The sequence below is a fragment of the Leishmania martiniquensis genome, chromosome 27, assembly GCF_017916325.1.
Source record: "Leishmania martiniquensis isolate LSCM1 chromosome 27, whole genome shotgun sequence".
In the NCBI taxonomy this organism is placed as follows: domain Eukaryota; phylum Euglenozoa; class Kinetoplastea; order Trypanosomatida; family Trypanosomatidae; genus Leishmania; species Leishmania martiniquensis.
In genome coordinates, this window is record NC_090162.1 from 33,939 (window position 1) to 52,900 (window position 18,962).

Genomic DNA, 18,962 nt, shown 5'->3' on the forward strand with positions numbered 1-18,962 from the left:
GTGTCGGTCGCCGCGAGGCCGCAACGCAAACCGAAATAGAGGTGAGTTCGTCAAGATGCGCAGAGTGCGGGAAACAGAGCATACAGGCAGCTCTGCTCCCCCCGGGGTTAGTAGTGGGCAGTGAATACGCACGCCGAGTTTGAGAGTGTGAAGAGACAGATGCAACACATGTGAAACAAAGAAGGACAAAGGAGGAGAGAGAACGGCGCCGAAATAAGGAGAGAGAATACAGAAGAAATGGCGAAAAGGGGGGCTTACGCAATTATGTCGCTCTGGCTTTTGCGCAAGCCAACTTCGGTGGTTGAGGGTGCAGCCCAAGAGGAAGAGATGGGAGCAGCGGGGGGGGGGGGTAGCGAGCAGGAAAGAGGGAAAAAGTAAGAGAGACGCTTGAGGAGTAGACTTCGCTCCCGCACAACTGAGAGGGTCGGTCGCGCATGGGAGCATGCGGCGCTGTGGTAACTGCGATTTGAGTGTGTGACGCCTGTGGGGGGAGAGGGGAGGAAGAACAGTCGACTGTTTTTCCAGCTCGCTTGCTCACTTGAGGTCATTGGTCTCTCCCGAAAGAGGAGTGGGTGTTAGGCGAGTTGCTTTTAGCTGTCCTTTCTTAGCGGCATCACGTGCCTTTCAATCTGGCATGGAGACAACAGAAGCGAAACATAAAAGCGAAACGAAAAAAGGGAACAGGAGTGGAAAAAACATCTTCACAGAAAGATGAGGAAACATAGACGGAGAGTGAGGACGGGGACGAGTGCGAGTGCGAGAGGAAGCTATGAGAACGAGGCAGACAGCAATTGCACAATAGACAGAGGAAAGGGGGAACGGAGACAAACGGAAAAAAAACGTTCATTGAAGCCCGAGGCAGATGAAATAGACACACAGATACATTCGACACAGAGAGAAAGACCCGCAAACCAGAGGTCTTCACCAGCGCCCACATACGCACACACCGGCACACGTACTCTCGAGCATAAAAAAAGTGCCGCTAAGCATAATGCGAGGTTTGGCCAGCACAAACAGAGGGAACGAGAGAGGAAACAAAGGGAGAGTGGACGAGGGAGGAGCGTGGGGTATGAGAGAGAGGGAGATAGAACGCAGAAATAGGTGCGTCGGCTTCCTATACATATGAAATTTGCTTCTTTTCGGGTGTCTGATTCAAACACCATAGCAGAGAAGGCGGAAAATGTGGAAAACAAAAGACACAAAGACGCGACATAAAAAAGTGCTGAGAGCGAGGCGAAGAGGGAATGAAGGGGCGCACTAACAAGGTCAGGAGAAAGCGGGGGAAGACAGGGGCGATGATCTGCAGTCGACCATTCTAGTGTATTTGCTTTTGGCCGCCATCTCACGCCACCACGCGCTTTCGCTTTTATTCCCCACGCTCTCTCACTCACAACTAAAGAAAAGAAAAACATAGAGATGGGCGGAGTACGGCAACGCTACTGAAACGCCAGCTCGCTGGCCTTGTGCTTCGCTAGCAGCGCTTTCAGCGATGTGGATACTCCTTTTGGGGACGAGTGGTCTAGGCGTGAAAGGTCATTTTTCACCGCAACTTCGTCCAGCTTTCGTGTATTAAGCGGGCGTGTGGCGCGAGGCGAGTTGTTCGCCTTGAATGGCGGGTCAGCATTTGCCATAGGCTTCTTTTTATAACGGCTGCTTTTCAGCAGCGTCGCCACGGCATCATGCGGAAGCGCTGGCTGAGAGGCGTAGCTTCCGTTGCTCAGGTCGCCCGAGGCGCCCGAGTCGTGTCGCTGCGCCAGCGCCCCCATGGCGTTCATTTCCGACGCGAACTCCTCCATGAGCTCGTCAAGGTCCACCTCTCTCTTCACCGTCATGGGCATCGCCGTAGGGGACATGTTATCCGTTTCTTTTTGCGGGTTGCGGCGCCGCGGTGGCGCCTTGGTGTCGCGGATGTTGGAGATAGGCGCCAAGGTTGACAGTTTTGCCTTGGATGCGGAAACCACCATGTTGGGCGCTGCACTAGGCGAGTGCACGGCGCTGGCGGCCGGCAGTGCGTAAGAGAAAGGCACCTTCCCTTTTCCGGTCTGGACATTTTTCAAGCCCGCGAGCTTCTTTGCAAGCGAGGTGCATGTTGTTTCCTGCGAGCGGCGCTTTCCCCTCGCGAGCGTCGTAGTAGGGCTGGGGCCCTGGTGGCCGTTGGCGATTTCGGGAAGCCCATCTCGCGAAAGTCCCCCGCACCCACTCAGAGGCGATAGAGCGTTTGGAGCCGCATCGATGGAACGCGGCGAGGTAGACAACATGGCCGGGAGCTTTGGTAGCGACGGGGCGGAGTCTTTGAGAGCCCCGAGCAGGCAGAGCTTGCGTGGTGAGGCGTCAGAAAGTGACGCGTCGGCGGAGGACCGTGCCGCCTTCAGCGGCGCCAGCTGGTCCGTGGTGGGACTCTTTAGCGCCGGCGGCGCTGTTTGCGAGCCAGGTAGCACCCGCTTTGCCATGAACGACACTTGATCCAGCACGGCGGCGGATGGCGCGTCGCAGTCGTCAAGGCCGACATTGAAGAATGTATGCTGCAGGCATTGCTCAGCCGTCAGCCTTACTTTCGGGTCGTAGACTAGCATCCGGCGCATCAAGTCCAACGCCGATGCGGGAACGTGCGACGGCAACGCATGATCTAGACCAGAGCCAGCTACCGCTGGAAACGTGTAGCGGATTTTTTTCGCCAAGCGAAGCCCCCCAGCCCACACCTCCTCAGTCGGGGACCCAAGGACAGACATGATCTTGAAAAGCTGATCTACCTCGTTTGTACCCGGAAAAAGTGGCCGCATAGTGATAAGCTCCGCCATGATGCACCCGGCAGCCCACACATCCACTGCAGCGCCGTAAAAGCGATCCTGCAGGAGCAACTCTGGCGCACGATACCATCGCGTCGACACGTAGTCCGTGAACGGAGGGCGAGCGCGGATCTGTTTGACGAGTCCGAAATCTGCCAGCTTCAGTACCTCGTCGCCGCTCGGCTCTTTCCGAACGAGAAGATTTTCGGGCTTCATGTCGCGGTGGAAGTATCCGCGTTTGTGGATATACACGAGAGCCTGCAGCATTTGGCGCATGTAGTTCTTCACAAGCGGGTACGGTATCAAAGGCGCCACTGACGATCTGCTAGCGGAATGCCCACCCTGCTGTTTTGCCTTCTTGATAACACCGAGCAGATCGCCGTCCATGTACTCAAAGACAAAGAAGAGCTCATTGTTCTCACGAATCACCTCGCGCAGCTTTACTACATTTGGGTGGCCGTGAATGCGCCGCACAACTTCCACCTCTGGAAGCTTGATGCACTCCTCCCATGTGTAGAATTTCTGCTTCATCTTCTTGATGGCGACAAGCTGGCCGGTTTTCTTGCTCACAGCCTTGGAGACGGAGCCAAAGGTACCATCGCCGATTTGAGCGAGTATTTCGTACTTGTCCATGGCTACGCAGTGTCTCTGGCAGTCTAATATTTACTGTAAAGAAAGGGGGGGCTAAAAACAACCGAGGGAATGAGAGTGGCAACAAGCGATGCCCCGACAGTCCGTGAGGAGTGACAGTCGGGAAGGAACGCGTGCATGCATGCTAGACGTATGCGTTGATGCGTGTGTCGGAGGGGCGAGGGAAAGGGAGAGGGGAAGACGGGAGAAATTAGAGCAGTAAACGTATACATATATGTATATATATCGCGCACGTGAACGCAGAACGGCAGCAAAAAGAGGAGGAGGGGAGCAAGAGAGGCGAAACATGGATGGCCGCAAGAAGGCGAGCGAGCGAATCGAAACGGGGGGAAGTGAACTGACGTACAAAGCAAAGTCAAAGAAAAATGGAGCATTGGCCAATGCGATCGCGAGGTGCCTGATACACGGAGCACATAGATGAACACCGTTGAGTCGTCGGCATCTCAAAGGGACCTCCTCGGGGAAGATGGGCTGTGCACCGCCCTCCTTCCGTGTCCACATCGTTGTATGAAGGCTACGACTTCATTTGTGCACGTATGTGTTGGCGTGCACTCTGCCCGGCAGGCACACAAGCGCTGGAATGAGTGCCACGTGTCAAACGGTGACGCCCAGCATGCGCCCACATGGAACGTAAAAACTCATTTCTTTTCCTCGGTTGCATTTGTCTTCCGGCAGAAATCCTACGAATACTAAAGGGCAATGGAAAAAAAAAACGAGGGCAGTCCTCGTCGCCGACGGGGACACGAGAGCCCATCAACCACTCCGCTTATATCCTATTTACCACTTCATGCGGGCAAAGACGCACACGCACAAGACATCCTCCTTAAGGGTGCAGAGAATGCGGATCTGGGGGCCAGGCACCGCTCAGGCCGCCGTTGGCAGCGGCAATGATGAGGAACCCAATCCCAAAATTGGTGATCATGTTGCTAATCGACCACGCGCCCAGCACAAAGAACTGGGTTGTGAACGATTTGGGAACGTACGCAGGCTTCAGGCTGTCGAACTTCAGTGGCACCACGCAACCCTTGCCGATAGAAGCGGTGACGCTCTGGTAGTGGCGAGCGGCGGTGCGGCGCAGCATGACTGGAAAGCACAAGCAAAGTCTCGATCAGGTGAAGCAGTTGGCTCCGCTGTGAATGAAGGTGCGTTTGCGCAATGGGCTCGAATACGCAAAGAGGATGACAAAGCGGATTCGATGTGAAGAAAGATATGACGAGGGAGAGAAAAGGCGCGTTGGCATCCATCGCACGCACTCTCAAATGCGCAATGATTAGCGGCATACGCAGCAGCGACAACAGCAGATAACGCGACCACCACCTTCTCCAGCTCCTGCGGTGCTCTCGCCCCCGCTATCGAGCGGGCCTAAAAGGCCCCCACACATGGTGCAACGCGAATGGCGCGTGTGCTCCGTGAGGAGGTAGAGGCTGTCACAAAGGTCAGTAGAACGGCGAGACGCACTCGACTGAGAAGCCTTTGGCGCTACAAGTAGCGCAGCTTCGATTTTTCCTGGTGCTCCGCCCATAGGGCCGATGCGCCAGGAGGCGACACTCTTCAGTATCCGCGTGCAAGGCTCTTCACTAATCCCACGTATGAACACGTTGAGAAAAGGCACTTTGAGAACAGAAAAACTTCCTCGCACTGGCGGCACAGACAGCTATAGAGAGAGACGAAAAGGAAGCGGGCGAGAGTCGACCGCCATCAGCCCCGGGAGCCGCACGAGACGGGAACGTTTGAGCTGCTACAGCGGGAGAAAAAAGAACATTTAAGAGGTTACCACACAGGAAGAGTCACCACTAGCAAAGCAGCGAAAAAAAAAGCAGTAAGCAAAGGACTTTTCCATCTCGACCACAGCGTATACATCACGCGCCGCTCCCCCCCCCCCTCTGCAGAGCTGCCACACGGGGCCCGACGACGTGTGTGTGTGTGGAAGTGAGGGGGCGACGCTGCCCTACGCAAGCGCCACGGACAGGCGCCCACCCACCCCCGCACCACACCCTACACGCCACCGCGCTGCGCGGGTCACCGCCTGGCGCCCCCCCTGCGCCGTGGCTCAGGCCCCCTCACACACGTACGCAGAGTGCAGGCCGAGCGGAGGGGGAGCGGGGGCAGGGGGGGTGGGGCACTTTCGAGCGGCGGCCCACGCTTCGCACAGCACATGCGCGGCACAAGCGCGCTCACGGTAGCAGGCCGCTTCGACGCCACGCCACCATGGGCACGGCCGCCGGCATCCGTAGGCGATACATCGCCATGACATGCCTGAGGCTGAGGGTGTTGAATCCCTGCGATACGGCGCGCACCGAGGTGACCCTCGTTGTGGAGGGAGGGGAAAAGTAATAGTGCAGTAAGGCAGCCTCCCATTCGTCGCAGTAGCGTTTCGAATGTGCTCTGTACTGTCGCTGGTGCATCCATGAATTGCAGGCAGCGTGCAGTGGGCAAAACGGGAAGGTAGCGCTTGAATAGGAGGTAGCAGGTCAAAGACCACGTCGCACGCACAGTGCGAGAGAGAGAAGGACGCGAGAACGCTTATAAAGACTGCGGTGCCTCACGCTCGACCCGCGCGGCGACGACCTCCTGTTCCTCCGAAAACGAATCGAGCAGCTTGGAAAACTGGGAAAAGACGTCCATCAAATGCAGCAACGCCACGGACGCAAGACCGGTGCCGTACGAGACCTCCCACGTGATAAGACGATCAAAGAAAAGACTAAGAAAGGCAGTCATGCTGTAGCTGATAGGAATTTCAATGAACAATAGTGACAGCAGCACAAGCAGCAACTGCACCGGTGCCGACTCTGTAGCCCTCACGAATGGCTCCATGATGCTTATATTGAGCGCCAAGGCAAGCAGAAAGTATGCGGTGAGTACCCAGTGGTATCCCTGGTCGAAGCCCCAGTCGACGCCACTGTCGCAAAGTGTTGATAGGAAAAAGACAGCTTTCAAGCAGTACGCCCCGCCAGTGGCGAAGCCCACCGTCATCGCCACATTGACAAATTCTGCCATAAAGTGCCGAACGGCCGGCTCTATGATTGGGCTTCCAGTGATAAGGTCGGCGTTGTGCGAAACGATGACACGCACTAACGTATACGGTGTTTTACACTCCGCACATACGCGACGGTGCTCTGGGTTGCTCGTCATTTCTCGCCACCGCTCTAGGCAGCTGTGGTGCACAAACCTGCTCGAGCCGTTACAGGCACAAGGGGAAAAGAGATCGTCGCGCGGCTCTCGACAGCGGCAGATGCGACACGCCGGCCCCGATTCCTCCTCCTCTTCAGATAAGGTCGTCAAATTCAGGGCAGTGATCTCTCGCTCTGTCCCTGCAGCGTGCTCGCCAGCGGGTGGACGACTCGGCCGCTCACTCAGCCACCGGAGGCGCGACGCAGCGCACGCACTTAGGCATGTGAGAGCTTGCAGCTTGGCCCAAACGTACTTTGAGCAATCCCGAAAAACATTTGCCGCTACCTTCGCGGCGCGCTGAAGGAAGGCAAAGGGGCCATCGCTGGCCCCTGCGCTGTAGAGCAGAGTCGGCCCCAGCACGCCTTCACTTGCACGCTGTCGAGCCATCAGCGCTCCAACTTCCCGCGCCACTGTGAGGAAGGTAAATGTGGTGACGACACTTACAAGCAGAAGCGTCATGCGGCCCGCCACGGTCTCGATCCACCACCGATGGTTGAGCGGGTTCCACGACGGCTGTCGGGTCAGTACAAGGACAACCTCCACAGCCGTCTCAGCATCGTGTGGAAGGGTGCTGCGGAGGCGGACGCGCAGAGGACTGTTAGCATTGTACTGCTTACGAAGGCGAAAGAGAAATCGGGCAGAGTACTGAGAGGGGTCGATTTCCTTGTAGCTTTTCGTGTACGTCGCTGCGCGCGAGAGGTAGCACTCGTCCGTAATGTCCGTGCACGTGGCGCTCTCCTCCATACGCATGGTCCCGTCGCTCTCTGGGTACACGACATCCGAGCGATTCAAGTGCGCCTTGAACTCTTCCAATGCCTTGGCGGTACCTGAGAGAGGAGTGGGATCTTGCCAAACGACGGCGTGAAAGTTCACTTCATAGCGGTGATGGAAGCGGAGCATCAGGTAAAGGATGTGGCCGTCAAGGTTGCAGTCCGCGGCTGTCCCAGACTCAACTATGCAATAGGGAACAGCGAGGAACTCGAAGGTGCGGGTCACGTAGTTGTTCTCAGAGCCGTAGAACGTGAGAGAGGCGACGGAAACAGAAGGGTTCGACTCATACCGCGATAAGAAGCGGCTACGCTGCCCGAAAGAAACGGTTTCGGATGTGCTGGTCGTGGAAAGTATGCGGGAGTTGTTGATGTCGAAGAGGCCCAACGCTGGAACAAGTTTCGCTGATGGTCTCGCATACGCCGGTGCTAGCGCAAGAGAGCACAGAGCGAGCGCGGCCAGCGTGGCCGCAAGTGCGTGGTGCTGTATCATCGCCGCGCTGCAGAGTCGCGGGGGTCGGTGAGAATAATGGGGAGAGGCAGACGTTTGATGTGTTTGCCGCTTAGAAGACGGAAAATGGGAAGAGGCGCCGCGCACGATGAAATCTGGGCAGCAACAATGCGAAAGGAAAAAAGGTCGATCACACCCGCATGAAGTCAAAGCGGGAGCCAAGCTAGAATCGGTACACAGACGTCCGCAGAATGCAGAGAATGGTGTACCGGTGCACGCGCAAAGACAGACGCACACGCAGAAACAAGTGCACAGCGAAAGATGGGGAGCAAAGTCAAGGTCGTTGAGAGAGTAAAGAAGGCGCGAAAACGAAAGTTAAGCGCGCAGGTCGGCGGAGGGGGGAACAGAAAAAGCGGGCAATCTGTTGGGTTTTCTTGAAGAAAAAGAAACGCCGTGCGCGACAAGACAGGCATAGAGATGATATGAGGACGTGTAAAAGGGATGTGACAAGACGAGGGCAGGGCAATGAGTGAGGAGTCCAGCAGGAAAGACAACATAGAAGGGCAGAGACATCTGCAGAAGCTCAAATGCACGATGAAAGCGGTAGTGACGAGTGCAGCCGCAGACGGCGATTAGCGAAGGAAAGAGTCGCTACACTGGCGCCGGAGCCTCATGCCACGACCCGCACGTCTGGTGACCAGCCGGGCGGAGGAGAGGCTGCGGTTACAGCTTTCGCTCCTCTTACCCGTCCGCTCTCGTTCCCAGCAGCCCCTCTTCGCTGGCAAGTACCGAACCCTCTCTGCGAGAAAGAAGAGGCAACACTCCGCCCCCATCCCCCACGCGTCGTCGCGCAGGCGCGCCCCACGGCCAGGAGTGTCCACTGCGGAAGCAACCCCTTTCAACCCCCGCATGATGCACATCAACACCATCCTCAGGCCGTCACTCACCCCATCACAGCCCGGAGAAAGGAAAGATGGGAGGCAAAAAGAGGGGCAGCGAACAGAGCTGGCGCGCCTTGGCATTCGCACAGCGCCGGGTTTCAGCTTTTGTTTTGGGCGTTCGTTCCTTTTCTGCGTAGAAGTCCAACACATGAAAAGACCTCTTAAGAAAACACTATGGAGTGCACAAACAGGGACGACTACTCGACGCACAGTTTTTCATCTTAGCTTTACAGAGACGAAGAGAATGGAAAGAGGGGTAGAAATGAGGGAGAAGAGAAGCAAAATATAAAAGGGCACTTGTCACACACGCACGCACGCACACACATCCCAACCCGCACGCACGGAGAGAGACAGATGTATATATGTGCGTATATGCACAGACACACGCGCACATACACGCACAAATCAGCTGGACAAATTTTTCTTTACGGTAATCGGTTACGCTTCCTTTTCATATCTGAGTTTTTTTTCTTGTCTATCTGTCTGCCCTTCTGTTACGTTTTTTAGGAAAAGGAAAATTTTCTGATTTCTTTGGTTTGACTTCGCCTTTCGTGCGTACGCGCGCGCCGAACGTTCTCCCACTTCATTTCGTTCGCCCATTCCCTCTTTGCGAAGCGGCCAAGTCCTTTTTTTGTGCGTTGTTGCGCGCTCGCGCTACGGCTCTGATGTTAAGAGGCAAGCGTGAATGAGAGTCATACAAACTCAAGGCAAATGAGTGAAGTCAAAGTCGTGGGCGAAAATACTGAAGACAAAAAAAACATACACGCAAACGCGCGGACACGCAGCTGAAGTAATAATGGCAAGTACCGCTTTCCATATTTTATCTTACGCATGCCGCCAAAGTTTCATTAAGCGCTCGCGGGGGCATCGTTTCGAGCCTGGTTCGCGGGATTGCGGAGTTCCTCGGCGCCGTGCGCAAACGCGCACCGATCGCCCCATGCGCAGTTACCATTTTTCTCCCAGTAGATGCACATCTTTGACTTCATCTTCGACCTATCAATACCCTGGCGGCCGCCACGATAGCCGGTGCCACGACCGCGGCCGTTGTAGTACGACTCATAAGCAGTCGGGGGAATAGTCCAGTGAGTGGTCTTCGTGTTGTGATCGATGTAGTAGGGCTTTCCATCGGCAGTGTACGACAGTTGCCAGCCAGGTGGCAACATGGGCTGCTGACCAAAGTACGCTTGCTGCATTGTGAGAAGTCGAGTTAGTTAGGAAGATTATTATCTTACTCTGCAGGGAAGGTGGCGGCCAAATGCGACGTTGCAATCGAGGGACGCGATCCGGTGGAAGAGTGATACAGAGCGCGCGCGAACGTTGATGTATGTGTACGGGTGTGTGTTTCATGGCGGTGAAGAGCGGGGAGGAAGATGAGAGGAAGAGAAAGAGATGAAAAAAATATGAGAGGAAGAGGTGCGTATGAAGCGAGAGAAAGAGAGAGACAGTGGCATGCGTCGGCGACTCTGATATTTGAACACCCCACAGACAGACGCCAATGAGACGTGGAACACCAGAAGCAGCTGTCACGGGCTCGATGGCAGCGGCGCAAGAACGCACCAAGTCAACCTGAACGGGACACACAAGAGCGAGGTGGAGGTGTATAGGGTCGGAGTTCTTTGCCGTTCACTCTCGCCAGCCGTTGCCATGAACGGGCAACGCGACAGACTTCATGGTGAACTTCAAAGCCGTCTCTCCGTGTCCTCGTCACGGCGCAGGTATTGTTCACCTCTTGTCACCTTTTCCTTTGTTTCAACGGTGGAAGAGAGGCGCAGTACAGCGATGGCTGCTCCTCACGCGAACGAAGAGGGGGGAGAAGAAAGGAAAGGACGGCACCGGCCCTGAAGCATCGCAAGTGAGAAAAAAGAGCAGAAACACACTTAGAGAAACAGGCAAGCCGCCAAAATGTCGGCATAGCGGGGTTAGGTGAGAATATACATAGAGGTCGGCCGGCAGTTCTGCCCTGAGGCCTCGCTGATGTGCGCAAGTACAAAATTAGTGTCTTTGGGGCGTCTTGAAGCGTATTCGCGACTGCGGAAGGGAGAGAGGTCCGTGGCAAGCGACAGGAGAGCCTTACAAAGTCAAAAAAAGCTGTAAAGGCCTTTGAAGGGGCGGCAGCACTGCATTCTCTCCACGTACCGCTCATTCGAATCCTGAGGGAGGTCCGTGAAGCAGTATCGTGTCTGCAGTTTTGCGCTTCGGCTCATCGCGTAAGGCTTGACTGCCCCGAGGGAGCGATTGAAGCTCACTATCGACTCCTCAATGCTCGTCGGGACACGCGGCCGGACGGTGATCAGCGCCGCTTTGTGCTTCTCTGCCACCGCTTTGCGGGGATCGTAGATGGCATTGTCGATGACTTGAGACGTCGCAGCTCGTAGCAGCGAGCCTGAAGTCGCATGCCCGAGCGCGCATCCCTCGAGCTGAGCGACAGCTGGCTGGTTGCTTACTTCAGCCTTCAGGTCATTGATGGCCTTGAATCGGCCGGTGATTGTGGGGGGGCAGAAAGGTTTGCGGGTCTTATCTCGCTGTGCCACCTTCACCTGCGGAGGCGTCCGTGCATGTCTTGATAGCTGAGAGAGACCAAAGGTGTCCTCGTTGGCGCGTATGGCTGCTACGGTTTTCAGCAGTTCCATGCGCTGCTTGAGAAGGGCCGAATCGGCGCTTTCCTTCGGCATCCGTGCCCCGTACGGCGTGATGGCACTACGTGCGACATGACTGGTCAGCTCACAGAGCATATCGGCAGACGGAGAGGCGGCTGGCGAACGCGTTGCCTCACCTGCCACGTACCCATATTCGCCTCTTGGCGCACACATGATGGGGCAACTCATCGTCTGTGACGAGCGGGCATTAGCTGATTGAGAGGAACAGAAAGCGAGTGGGAGAGGGCGGTAGACGATCAGGATTCGCTTACTGCGAGCATAGAAGCAGTGAGAGGCATTTCGCACAGATGTCCACATGCGGCTTCCCCTATTGTGTTAAAATGTTCTTTCAGTTCGCGAAGACGAAACGAGCGGCCGCCGCGGCACCCGTGCATGCGTCCTTCAGCGTAGCGAAACAGCAGAGGCAGTGGCATACGAGTGAATCTATCGGCACATGTTTCTTCGATAGCGACACCCAGTTGGTGCCGCGCAGAGGAATCCTCTCTGTAGGCATGCCCTCTTCGAGATTCGATCGATGGCCGCTTTCTATTGCATTGAAAGGCTCTCTGGATCTCTGGGTGTCTCGCGCTCTTTTTTGTGTTGGGGGTGAGGCGATTGTCGATTAATATGGGCAGTAGTCGTCACTGGTGGTCGTCGTTCTTTCTCTGTTAGGAAGAGGCCGAGAGAAAGCGAAGAGATGGATGATGAGGTAAACAAAGCACACACGGACGAGGAGAGAGGGGGGAGGGGGGAGAGCCGGGACACCAAAGGAGAAAGCAAACTAACAGACGACAGCACGCGGCAGGACACACGACAGAGGTAAAGATATGACAAGAAAGTCGGCAAGAGACCCCCTCCCATAATAGTGAACAAAACACACACGCACACATACCGATGACCCTGGACAACACCTCGGCGGAAGGAGGAGGGGGGACGCGAAGAACGAGGAAACAGAAAAAGAAACGTTACAGCACACCGCTATCAGATGGTGTGATGTGTGAGAGTTTACGAGGACGGCAAAGGGAGAATAAGAGGACAGAAAACAACACAACGGAGGTACACAGAGGAATGCACGGAGGGTAGAGAGAAGGAGTAGGTATCGCAACCTCGAGCACATCTTAGTCGCACGGCACCTGAGTCAGCAGCTACACGCGCGCGAGCGCACAAACTAGAAGGTGTTCCGTTCGCTGCGCGCAGCGTACGAATCAGTATCTGCCCCCACATTTACTGCTATAGCGGGCACACACACACACAGAAGCATGACAAGGGCGGATTTTGAGAAGACAGATACACAGAGAGAGAGAGAGAGACAGATACAGACAACGGTAGACAATCGAAGACAAACATGAAAACGAAGCGAAGAGTTACATTCCGTCACGGCTTACATAGAAGAAGAGCGAAGTGAGCATAGGCCGCGGAAGTTCCGATCACTCATCCCAAATGGAGCCCGACAGCACAGATGACGAGGGTACACGCCCACACGCGTGCCTCGCTCAGCTGTTTTCTTTCCGCGACGTACCGAGCAGCCACGTCTCCTGTCAGCCAGATGACAGGCAGTCATCCTAGTTCTGCAGCATCAAATGAGTGAGCGTCGCAGCGGTGTCTTTCGCCGGCACCTTCAGCGGAAATGCTAGCGCCGGAGGCAGGTTGAGTTCTAAGTACGGCTCCGGTGGATTATACTTGGGAGGGGGTGGCAGTTTACCCATAGGCACCATCTGCGGCGATGCTGAGCTAGAGCCGCTCATCGAGGTCGGCTGGTGCTTTGCAGCCTTCGTGGGGCCGAAGACTCGACCTGGGCTAGCATTCGAGTTACTGAGCATCATCGTGAGAGAAGAGCCGGCCGCCTTCGCCTGCTGGCTAGGCGCGCTTGCCGCCATCTGCGTCTGAGAAGATGCTACTGTCTTCTGTGCATTATGAACGTTTGGATTGAGAATGAAGCCCAGCCCGTTGACATCAAGGTGGCGTTCGTCCGGCAGCTCGTGAAGGTAAGGGCAGTTTGATCCACGCAGGCACCCGCCATTCACAAAGTATTTGCACACCTCTTGCGTGCGATCGTGTGGGAGAACTACACCGGGAATTACACCATTCACCACGCCACCTGATTGAAGCGGCATCGACTGCTTCACCCCCGATGGCATAAAGACGTAGCCGCCAGCGGCCCCAGCTGATGGTCGAGAACCATTCGCGGGGGGGACCGGGCTAGAAGACATGTTCCACATCTTCGGGAATAAAGAGGCGTAGAGAGCGCCTAAAAAAATGGAGAGAGGGGAGCGCAATCCAGACTGCGCAGTCCTGGGAAGAGCTGAGAAAAGGGCGGGGGTGAGCGGGAGGTTCACTTTGGGAAGGGCAGATCTCGGAATGTGGCGCGGCAATGCTGCACTGTGTCGCTGTGCACTGACGTATAGGGCGTGGCAGGGTGACGGGTGACGGCGCGCACCCGATTACCTCGGCGAGTAAAACGAATGAGAGCTCAAATGCGCGCCTTGCAGCAGCAGCAGCAGGTACGAGGGAGGCGCCTTCAAAGGTGCGGAGGTGGATTCGCAGGTACGTCTGCCCGCTCGTGGGTCCCTTTTATTGCTGCTGCTCTGCCGTCGATATCTTCGAGCCACAGTCTCCTTCACTTCTCTGCCTTCTGAACGTGCCAAAGCAAAGATGAGAAAAGACAAGAGAAGGCAGCCGTGTGTGTGTGTGCGCGCGCTCTCCTTTTAGGCGGTGGATGAGAGACGGCACAAACCTGCGCAGGGTGGGAGGAAAGAGCACAGAGTTGCGTTCGAGAGAGAGAGACGCAGAGAGCGGAGAGTGAACAGGCGAAGGCGAAGTGGAACATCATGCACAGGAACACCGCACGCAATGTACACTTCACACACCATGTGCACAGTGCAGCTACCGCGCCTACCGTGTGCTTACATTCAGAGGCCACAACCGCTTGGGAACTGTACACAGTCTCCCCAGCAGCGCATACCTAGATGGTCGGGTGCCGCACAGTTCCTGTGAGGATCGCATTCTACACCATGGCCGAGGCGCTTCCGCGTCGTTCATCCCCTACCGTCCTTTCACCGCTTTCCTGTGATGCGCTTCGCACCAGTCAGCAATACAGAAAATATACCTGTAAGAACAACGGTTCACAGCGTCCCCTCGCTCAGCTGCGCAGCATTGCACGATCTTTCTCAAGGAACAGCCACATGACAACCACCTCGTCGCCACCTGAGACCCGAATCACTGATCGGCATGGGCACATCGAAAAAATAAGTGCCAACCCACCAAAGGCCTCGGCCATCCTTTCCTCCGGTTCACCGCCCTCAGAGGGCCGCTACAGCCTATCCATCACAAGCTTCTGTGCTTCTCCTTTGTTCGCTCCACAATGAAGCAACGGATGTACACGATGATGGGGACGAGCAAGACAACAAAAACAACGGTGACGGCGCCCACCGCACGACTCTTGCACTTGACGCATGAACACTCGAACCCCCAGCGCTTCTTCATGGCCAATGCCAGACGGGAGAGAGGGAGGTTGTTGCCCGGCATGTAGTTGATGAAGAGCTCCTCACCTTCGCGAATGGGCCGAACCGCACGAGCGCTAAGGAAAAAATTGTTTTTGACGCTGTTATAGGTAATGGACAGCTCCACGTTCGGCTCGCAGCTGTGATTCAGGTACGAGGCCTCTGGAAAGAGGCAGATGCCCCGGCGGCCGCGGTAGTCTACCTCGAAGCGGTTAAACTCGACGATAAGAGGCAGTTTCTGCAGGTCATAGGAGGAAAACTCGCCGCTCATCAGACAGTTGGAGCCATTGCGGAAGGCCCCGTCAGCCCCAGGAGCGCGCACCTCCTCCGCAAAGTCAAACACGTCGCGCTCGCGAGTAAAGTAGGAGAAGCCACCAGACATGAGCGAGAGGATGCGGTGCTTGACATACTGCTGTTCCTGTGGCGTCCCGCAGACAACTTTGCTAAATATCTCCTTTGTCATGATAAGCACCTGTTCTCGCAGTGGTTGGCGGTCATCTCCGCCAATGTACATGCAGTACGCAGGCAGATTCATGACCTCCCGACCATATCCGATCTCCCGCTCTGCAAACACGCCGCGGGCAAAGGCGCCGCCAATGCTCGTATTCATGTCGATCCTCACATCTGCCGTCACAAATCCACCAGGGGGCACCTCAATTTTGCCATGAACGGACGACACCTTTGCGAAGCTACGCGCAGGAAAAAGAAGCGAGTCGCCGAAGCATGAGGAGACTACGGTGCTAGGTGGTCGGTGAAAACCGCGAGCAGATTTGGTACAGCAGCGATACGGCCACGCCGCCAATCGAGAAGTGGCGCTCATCTCGAGCAGTGCCAAAAAATCTACTGCGAATGCGATGAGAGGTCTTCTTTCCCAGCGATTTCACCAATGGGGCTTCCGTAAAAGGCCTAAGTGAGTAAAGCGGAGAAAGACCTGAGACAAAACTCGGGTGTAACGGACATGCTCCCCCGCAGAGTGTTAGTGCGCCCTCGTGTGAGCCCGAAAGCGTGCTTTGTCGCCGTCGGGGTAGCGCTGGATCTTAATTTGCAGAGGACGAGAGAATCACACCTATGGAGCCCGTAAAGCAGCAGAGAGAGGGTAAAGGCACCATTCGCAGGAAAAAAGAGTGGCAATAGCGGAAACTCACGTTGCCGGAAGCGCACGACAAGCGCTAAGCTAAAGTGATTTGTTTGTGACGGAGTTCGTGCCCGACGGCATCACCTGGTGCAGATGCGCGCACTCGGGCTCGCACGTGCCCTTTTCAAGACAAAGTCGACGACGAATCGATATGGCTTCGCTGACGTGACATCACCCGCGTTCGGTAACGCCTCTCAAAAATGCCGGATGGGTACGTCCGAGCGCAAGCCACCCTTCAGTGATGCGGACACCCCCTCACGACATCATTTCGAATGCGACGCGCACAAAGTCTGACCAGCCAGACTTCTTTTTTCACGCCTCTCCTCTGGGCCACAGAATACGCGCCACGCGCCGCTCCGCCTCCCTGCAGAGCTGCCACACGGGGCCCGACGACGTGTGTGTGTGTGGAGGGGGGCGACGCTGCCCTACGCAAGCGCCACGGACAGGCGCCCACCCACCCCCGCACCACACCCTACACGCCACCGCGCTGCGCGGGTCACCGCCTGGCGCCCCCCCTGCGCCGTGGCTCAGGCCCCCTCACACACGTACGCAGAGTGCAGGCCGAGCGGAGGGGGAGCGGGGGCAGGGGGGGTGGGGCACTTTCGAGCGGCGGCCCACGCTTCGCACAGCACATGCGCGGCACAAGCGCGCTCACGGTAGCAGGCCGCTTCGACGCCACGCCACCATGGGCACGGCCGCCGGCATCCGTAGGCGATACATCGCCATGACATGCCTGAGGCTGAGGGTGTTGAATCCCTGCGATACGGCGCGCACTGAGGTGTGCTCGCTCACCCTTCCGGACACACGGACCAGCGCAAAAACTGAAATGTGCAGAAGGAAAAGAAGTAACGAAATGATACGGCCCCATCGACGCTTGAATGCGCTGTGCGCGTGGGTTGCCCAGCCCGCCAGAGTTGTTTGCACTCTCTGCGATAGCAGTGCAAGCGGTAGTCGTCCGAGAGTGAGGTGTTAAACGATGAGAGAACAGCAGTTGTGTACCACACCGAAACCTCCCCCCCCACTCACTGCGGCTTTAGCAAAATCGCCGTGTTGTGCTCCACGACAGCGACTGAGAACGGCTTACCCGTCAAAACGCAGAAGAAGTGTCGTGGGGCAGCCATCAAAGGTCTTGTGTGATACCAGCTGGCGTCCGGGGGTCGCAAGCGATTAACGGCGCGGTGAACAGACAGCCGCACCGTCTCCGCATCCAGAAAGACAAGTGCACCGCTCTCCAGAAGCAGCATGATCGTCCATGAAAACGAGCAGACGAGGTGGAGCTCGCGGACAGGTATGTCCTCCGTGCAGTAAGTCTGGATAGTGGGAATTATTGTCACGGCGAAGGCTGCCTCACCGCAGTGGCGCTGCCGCTCCTCGCCATCATGACTGGCGCTGAGTCGCACCGTCAGATAAAAGGACGCGACGACGTTGTGTTCTAGCACCACGGCGACGAGACCAGCCGAGGCGCCATCAGGTCCATCCTCAGCACCCGGCCGGGTCACTGCAGCGTTTGTCACCGCATTTGAGGCGCAATGCTGCAGTAGACGACTCTCGGCCATCACCTGCATTTCAGCCGCATTCAAGAACTGGAGCGCACTGTTCGACCAGACGCACACAAGTGTGTCCACAGACCACCACCCGCAGTAGCACAGCTCGACTGGAGTGCCGCAATGCACGTCTCCACCGGCACACGGAGGGGCAAGGGTGTGCCACTCCTTTTCGCATGCGTATTTGCTCTGCAGTGTCACAGATGCATCGGGCGACGAGAGAACGGCCGCGTAGTATCGGATCAACGGCACATCCGGCGCCACCGAGGACTCTTCCTCGATGCAGAGCAGTGCCAAGATGCTGTTACCTTTTGAGTTAAAGCAAACGGACGAGTGTAGCACTGCATCGGCTGCCACCGCCGGATACGGCTTCACCTTGGCCATATCACTGCGCGACACCTTCTTGCGCTCCAGCACAGCCGACATATCCATGGGGCACACGCAAACGACATTGTCGAGCGTCATGCACAGCAGTGCCTGTACAGCAGCAGGATTAGCGCCGGCTGGAACAATGTGCGTTGCCACAGCGACGAGCTGGTGTGAAACACAAGGTAGTGGTCCACGTCCTTGCACTTGACCTCCACGATCCTTGTCGCGCGGCAAAGTACGGCAACTACGATCGGCCTCGAAGAGGTAAATCTTGGAGAGGTTTGATGTGTTCAGGAGGCAAACACTTCCGTTGCTCAGCCCGCAGCACAGGTATGATGGCTGGGCAACCGACGCACCCATGATCCACGTGCAGTCCGACACGAAGACGGAGTTCGACGTTGAGGACGAGGTCACTTGGCGTTCCATTTCGCCTTTCACGTAGCGTGTAATCGACTTTTCCGTCATGTCGCGCCGCGACCTGTGGTCCTCCGACTCGACATCGAGCTTCCACTGGTCCAGCATGGCCAAGACCGCTGATGAAGCGGGGGGAGAGGTGAAAGGAGGGGGAGAAGAAGGATACAACCCTTCCTACGCGTTTTGACTGCGGAATGCGACGACTTCTGAAAGAATAGGGAGCGGGCAGCGTTGAGGAGAGGGAAAGTGGTGGAGCGGGTAAAATGGGGGACCACAAGGGGTTATGGGCACGTCCACTTACATAACGGAAGCTGAGAAGCCACGGGAAATCGACGAGGTACGATAAGCAACGCTATGCTGCCCATAAGCTGTCGTTGATGCACCCATTCGCCAAAGCCATGCCATATGCTCGAAGAGAGGCAAAGAGAGTGATAGTGAAAGTAAGGGGGGAGGCGCATGCACGCCGGCAGACTTACTCTCAGCCCTACAGCAGTCTCTTCCTCCACTTAGGCACGTTGCATGGCTGTGGCGGAAGGCAAAGGAGGTGCTCGCCTATCGACTGGGTCGTCGAATAGCGCGTTCGATCGGACACGCTGC

The 18,962-nt window shown here is 56.4% G+C and overlaps 8 protein-coding genes across 8 annotated transcripts; all 8 read right to left on the reverse strand.

Moving 5' to 3' along the window:
* Positions 1 to 1,436: 1,436 nt before the first annotated feature.
* LSCM1_03356 (uncharacterized protein) lies at positions 1,437 to 3,419 on the reverse strand (the record flags this gene model as incomplete). Its single annotated transcript, XM_067320900.1, has 1 exon — positions 1,437 to 3,419. The coding sequence occupies one exon, from the start codon at positions 3,417 to 3,419 to the stop codon at positions 1,437 to 1,439; it is 1,983 nt and encodes a 660-aa protein (XP_067177510.1).
* Positions 3,420 to 4,260: 841 nt separating this feature from the next.
* LSCM1_03357 (uncharacterized protein) lies at positions 4,261 to 4,518 on the reverse strand (the record flags this gene model as incomplete). Its single annotated transcript, XM_067320901.1, has 1 exon — positions 4,261 to 4,518. The coding sequence occupies one exon, from the start codon at positions 4,516 to 4,518 to the stop codon at positions 4,261 to 4,263; it is 258 nt and encodes an 85-aa protein (XP_067177511.1).
* A 1,442-nt stretch (positions 4,519 to 5,960) lies between these two features.
* LSCM1_03358 (uncharacterized protein) lies at positions 5,961 to 7,868 on the reverse strand (the record flags this gene model as incomplete). Its single annotated transcript, XM_067320902.1, has 1 exon — positions 5,961 to 7,868. The coding sequence occupies one exon, from the start codon at positions 7,866 to 7,868 to the stop codon at positions 5,961 to 5,963; it is 1,908 nt and encodes a 635-aa protein (XP_067177512.1).
* A 1,747-nt stretch (positions 7,869 to 9,615) lies between these two features.
* Positions 9,616 to 9,960, reverse strand: LSCM1_03359 (uncharacterized protein; the record flags this gene model as incomplete). The annotated part of the gene is made up of 1 exon (XM_067320903.1): positions 9,616 to 9,960. One exon carries the CDS (start codon positions 9,958 to 9,960, stop codon positions 9,616 to 9,618), a length of 345 nt encoding a protein of 114 aa, XP_067177513.1.
* Positions 9,961 to 10,845: 885 nt separating this feature from the next.
* On the reverse strand, positions 10,846 to 11,592 carry LSCM1_03360 (uncharacterized protein; the record flags this gene model as incomplete). Its single annotated transcript, XM_067320904.1, has 1 exon — positions 10,846 to 11,592. One exon carries the CDS (start codon positions 11,590 to 11,592, stop codon positions 10,846 to 10,848), a length of 747 nt encoding a protein of 248 aa, XP_067177514.1.
* A 1,373-nt stretch (positions 11,593 to 12,965) lies between these two features.
* On the reverse strand, positions 12,966 to 13,622 carry LSCM1_03361 (uncharacterized protein; the record flags this gene model as incomplete). Its single annotated transcript, XM_067320905.1, has 1 exon — positions 12,966 to 13,622. One exon carries the CDS (start codon positions 13,620 to 13,622, stop codon positions 12,966 to 12,968), a length of 657 nt encoding a protein of 218 aa, XP_067177515.1.
* Positions 13,623 to 14,727: 1,105 nt separating this feature from the next.
* LSCM1_03362 (uncharacterized protein) lies at positions 14,728 to 15,723 on the reverse strand (the record flags this gene model as incomplete). Its single annotated transcript, XM_067320906.1, has 1 exon — positions 14,728 to 15,723. The coding sequence occupies one exon, from the start codon at positions 15,721 to 15,723 to the stop codon at positions 14,728 to 14,730; it is 996 nt and encodes a 331-aa protein (XP_067177516.1).
* Positions 15,724 to 17,060: 1,337 nt separating this feature from the next.
* LSCM1_03363 (uncharacterized protein) lies at positions 17,061 to 18,473 on the reverse strand (the record flags this gene model as incomplete). The annotated part of the gene is made up of 1 exon (XM_067320907.1): positions 17,061 to 18,473. One exon carries the CDS (start codon positions 18,471 to 18,473, stop codon positions 17,061 to 17,063), a length of 1,413 nt encoding a protein of 470 aa, XP_067177517.1.
* Positions 18,474 to 18,962: the final 489 nt, after the last annotated feature.